The sequence below is a fragment of the Dipteris shenzhenensis genome, chromosome 14 (assembly GCF_047967505.1).
Source record: "Dipteris shenzhenensis isolate YYH24624 ecotype China chromosome 14, Dip_SZ_1.0, whole genome shotgun sequence".
Lineage (NCBI taxonomy): Eukaryota > Viridiplantae > Streptophyta > Polypodiopsida > Gleicheniales > Dipteridaceae > Dipteris > Dipteris shenzhenensis.
The window spans coordinates 22,293,796-22,298,293 of NC_141609.1; the positions used below are offsets into that span (position 1 = coordinate 22,293,796).

At 44.1% G+C, this 4,498-nt stretch overlaps 1 protein-coding gene across 2 annotated transcripts; it reads left to right on the plus strand.

The window, feature by feature from the left end:
* Positions 1–801: 801 nt before the first annotated feature.
* Positions 802–2,699, plus strand: LOC147894340 (ras-related protein RABA5c-like). 2 transcript variants are annotated; one of them, XM_087385168.1, is made up of 3 exons: positions 802–978; positions 1,265–1,675; positions 1,903–2,699. In XM_087385168.1, the coding sequence occupies exons 2-3, from the start codon at positions 1,339–1,341 to the stop codon at positions 2,229–2,231; spliced, it is 666 nt and encodes a 221-aa protein (XP_087241294.1). In that variant the 5' UTR covers positions 802–978; positions 1,265–1,338; the 3' UTR covers positions 2,232–2,699. The 2 variants fall into 2 exon arrangements, with proteins under 2 accessions (XP_087241294.1, XP_087241295.1); XM_087385169.1 differs by having other exon boundaries at positions 1,279–1,675.
* The last annotated feature ends 1,799 nt before the right edge of the window (positions 2,700–4,498 follow it).

Below are 4,498 nucleotides of genomic sequence, written 5' to 3' on the forward strand. Positions count from 1 at the left end.
GGGGGGGGAGGGAGGGAGGTAGCTAGCTAAAAACATGGAGGATTTGTAGAAAAGAAAATCGTAAGTGGATCATAAAATAACTCATCATTTTTTGAAAATAAAAAATGGACGATTTTTCTCTTCTTGAGAATCGTCTTCACTAAGACCTACCTCACACGGGAGGCCAAAAGTAGAAAGATTTAATAAAAACTTAAAAAGGTTTTTAAAATTTTACCTTTTTTAAACACACCAACCTGGAAACTCAACTCATGCACGCAAGGCCGAGTCAAGGGGCACCCGTGTTGGATCGATGGGCAGGGAGCGGTCATGTGCAACGAGGCACGAGGCGCGAGCCTGCAAAGACGGTGAACATGTGAAGTGAGAGAGTTCTCCGAGATGTGAACCGGCGAAGTGGGAAGCCCAAAAAGGGCGAACCGGGGGGGAGGTTTAAACCAAGAAACAAGATTGAACCAGGTTCAATTGGCGTGCCCTGTAGTTTCGATGTTAGGACAGGATGTTCTCTCAGGTACGGAGCACGAGTGGGGGTTGTGATGTTGTCGGGAATGTCTAAAGTGCATGCAAAAGCGAGAGGCGGAAGGGGCGACATGGGGAACGGAGCAAGTGAGAGGTATAATGGGAAAGGGAACTCAAAAAAAAAAAAAGAGAAGCGCTAAAAAGGAATATTCGCTAGGCCTAGAAAAGGCAAGCCAAAAATGGGAGGAAGTGTGTGTGTGAATGCGTCGATTGGGCTTCCATACACAAAATCATCATCATCATCATCATCATCAACAACAACTACAACAACAACACAAGACACAGTGCCAACTCCGTGACTCCTGTCTCCTTCGTTTTTTGCCTTTGATGGCCTCTCTCCTCCCCCCCCCTTTTCCATCTCCTCCCCCTCCCTCTTCCTTGCTCCTCCTCGTTTGCTCCAACCGCTTCCTTTTTCTTCTCTGCTTCGCATAGCCCCAGCTTACACGCTCGGATTCGCCTTCCCCTGTAAGTACCTCCTCTCCCTCTCCTTTGTAGACGTTTCCTTCTCGCGTTCCGCAGGGCCCCGTGTCCCTGCATTGTGCGTTAAAATCTCTGCCGTATATTGCTCTGCGGACTTATGAGAGATGGTGTGCCCGGACGTAGAGGCTGAGACGTCGAAGACGTTTGCGTAAAGCTCACCAAAAGTGTCAAAGGGGAAACTCGATCGAGAGCGAGAGAGAGATTGTGTGTTTTGCGAGCGAGCGGGAGAGAGTGTTTTGCGTTACCCGCAGATAACCTTTTGACTCATCAGGGCGTCGGATGCAGCCATAACAATTTCCCTATTTTACCTTTACTCTTTCCTCCCCCTCATCCAAAGGTCGTGTTATGGCTTTCCTGGAAGCTCGCCGGGGTGAAGATTACCTCTTCAAAGTGGTGCTGATCGGGGATTCTGCGGTCGGGAAATCCAACTTGCTCACCCGTTACACCCACAACGAGTTCCACACCAATTCCAAGGCCACCATTGGAGTGGAATTCCAAACGCAGAGCATGGAGATCGACGGACGGGAGATTCAGACACAGATATGGGACACCGCCGGGCAAGAACGATTCCGAGCTGTTACCTCGGCTTACTACAGAGGTGCTGTGGGAGCACTGATTGTTTATGACATAACAAGGAAGCACACTTTCGAAAATGTGGCTCGCTGGTTGGAGGAATTGAGGAGTAAGTCGTGCTCTTCCTGTTTCGCTATCCTTTACCTGTTGTGTGTAGTAGGTCTGGTTATGCAAATGGAACTCTATTTACAGCACCTGCATTCACCGAATCTCTTTCGGTTTGCGCATTGATTTCTACATGTGACGACCTTGGCTAAGATCAGGCACGGAAACTTTCCCTTGATTTCATTGGTGCAAGGCAGCCCTTTCACGAACTTTCGTTGTTTCGTATCGCAGTGCATTCCGATACGAATGTGGTAACGATGCTCGTGGGTAATAAGTGCGATTTGGCGGATGTGAGGGAAGTGTCTGTCGAGGAGGGCAAGGCTTACGCAGAGGCCGAGGCTCTGATGTTCCTGGAAACTTCGGCGTTGGACGCAACTAATGTCACCACAGCTTTTCAGACTGTGGTGCGGGAAATATACAATAATATCTGCAGAAGAGTCCTCTTATCAGACTCTCAGAAATCGGATGTCTTAAGCAGGAGCGAGAGATTGACACTTTCAGAAAATGGAGATGGAGCGCAGTACAAGAAACGGTTGTCTGCTTGTTGCTCATCAATTTAAATTTTCGTCCTGCTTGCTGCTCACGAAGGTAGATTCTTCGGCATTCTTTCTACGCTGTGCTGCTGCTCGAGGAAAAACAGTGCTCACCTGCCTTGATTCTTGTTCTTTAAGCACTGCTCCGCCCACATTCAATTACATCATTTCAGAATCCAGATCTATTACGAAAATCAAAATAGTATAAATTGTCGAAGGTAAATTTAACGGGGGGCTGTGTTCGGAGTTAAGGATCGGTACCCTTTCCAGCTCTAAACTGCCTCCTTCTAACTATGTAAGCATTGTTGTGTACGCGTGCAAGGTAGTGTGTTAATAGAGGGTATCTTTGAGTCAACTAAATGTGAAGCTATTCTAAATGCTGATCAAAGCAAGATTTTCAGGTTTAGAAGTCCCTGAAGTATAAAAGACTAAGATCCAGTAATAAAACTGACTGTTCCCCTCTAATCATGTGAAACATTGAGGACCTTTTATGCACTTAAGATTTTTTTCGTTCTGACTTCGATTCAAACTTCTGTCCACATTGTTGGAAAGTTTTAAAGATAGGAAGTTTGATTCTTTATTCTAGTCTTGCCACATGGAGGACCTTTTATCTAGTTCCGGATGTTTGCTGATCTACCTTGATTCGAATTTCTCTATATACATTGTCAAAGAGTTTTGCAGTGTTATTAGTGAGGATAATTCTCTCCTTTGCGGCATTCATCACCAAGTCAAATGCATGTATAAGGCCAAGTTAAGGCGGTGAATACTGTACTTCTCTTTAATCATTCAGATCTAATTCTTTTTTTTCCAGTCACATTGATAGCTTGGAAACTGGGAGCTATAGTGTTTCTCATGACAGCAGGAATTTCTCAGTATGATTTGTATAATCAGGCAATGCATTTATTAACTGTATGTGGTTGTACGTTCTTCCTATTGCTGGCTGAATTTTCTTTCTATATATTGAGGTTTGTCTTCTGCTGGTAACATTGCCTGTGAATGTATTCTTGGCTGGGTAATATTTGTGCAGTGGATTTAAAAGTTACCTAGTCTTTGCTTCATTGGCCTCATGAGTACTAATGGATGTTAGGTTCTGGTTGAATTAGCTGTCTAAACGACAATTGGAAAGATCTGTGGTGGATACAATTGCAAATTGGAAAGATCTGTGGTGGATACAATCGCAAATTGATATTGAGGAGAGGAAAATGCTTGATCATGTGGAAAATCTCAGAGCCATGTTAGATATAGTAAACCTATCAATTCTGGAAAAGGATGTTCTCCAAGTCACTCGAAACAAGTGATTAAGGGATAGGTCCCAATAAAAAGCTCGTTTCATTTACTCGTGTTTTAATTGACGACACTTATGAGGATTTTGTAGCCTTTCTTCTTTGAGTAACCTGCGTTGAAAGTCATCACCTTGAAGAGGAAAGTTCCAATCAGACACAGTGGACATATATTTTCACAAGCATTACCTTTATTTTTGAAGGAATCTGGAGAAGTATGATTGCCAATGCAAGCAATTTGGAAGAAATTGGATCAAGGCATGAAGCATGATTCCAGCAGTCGTTATTTGCTCTTCTGATCTCGAAAAATTGGGGCTTTTCAGTCCTAGTTGCTAATCAATCCTATTCTACCCTGTCCATATCTAAATTGCAGCATTCATTAAGGTCTGAGTCCTTGCCAGCTTCTATTCAGAGGGAAGAGCTTGATCCAGTTCTTGCAGAGGCTAATCACCCAGATCAAGTCCTAGTTGTTCAAGAGCAATTAGAATTGTTTGGGACCCATGCTCCAAGTGTTAAGGTTTTGACTAATGAAATTAGGATGAGTAATCAAATACTAGACCAGAGATTGCAGAATTTATCTTCAACCATGAATAGAGGGTTTGACCAACTCAAAAGGAGCCAAATCCAAGAGGGAAAAAAGCTCATGGAGGCTACAGCAGACCTTGACTCGGATGATTATCCGGTCTAACATGATCCAGTGGGTTTCATGCCGGTTGCTAGACCAGAGATTTATCTTCAACCATGAATAGAGGGTTTGACCAACTCAAAAGGAGCCAAATCCAAGAGGATAAAAAGGCCCATGGAGGCTATAGCAGACCTTGACTCGGATGATGATCCGGTCTAACATGATCCAGTGGGTTTCATGCCTGTTGCTAGGAAATCCTATCACTCCAGGTTTGGTAGCTCACAAGGCCAAGGATTCTCCCAACGTTGATATTCCTGAAGAACAATATATCCAAACTGTCAACTGAACCTAAAGGGTCCCCACATTCAGAGAAAGATGTAAGGGATAAG

Coding starts and splice junctions, on each gene's coding strand:
- LOC147894340 (XM_087385168.1), top strand. CDS start 1,339: ATGGCTTTCCTGGAAGCTCGCCGGGGTGAAGATTACCTCTTCAAAGTG. Junction 1,676..1,902: donor CTGGTTGGAGGAATTGAGGA/GTAAGTCGTGCT, acceptor TTCGTATCGCAG/TGCATTCCGATACGAATGTG.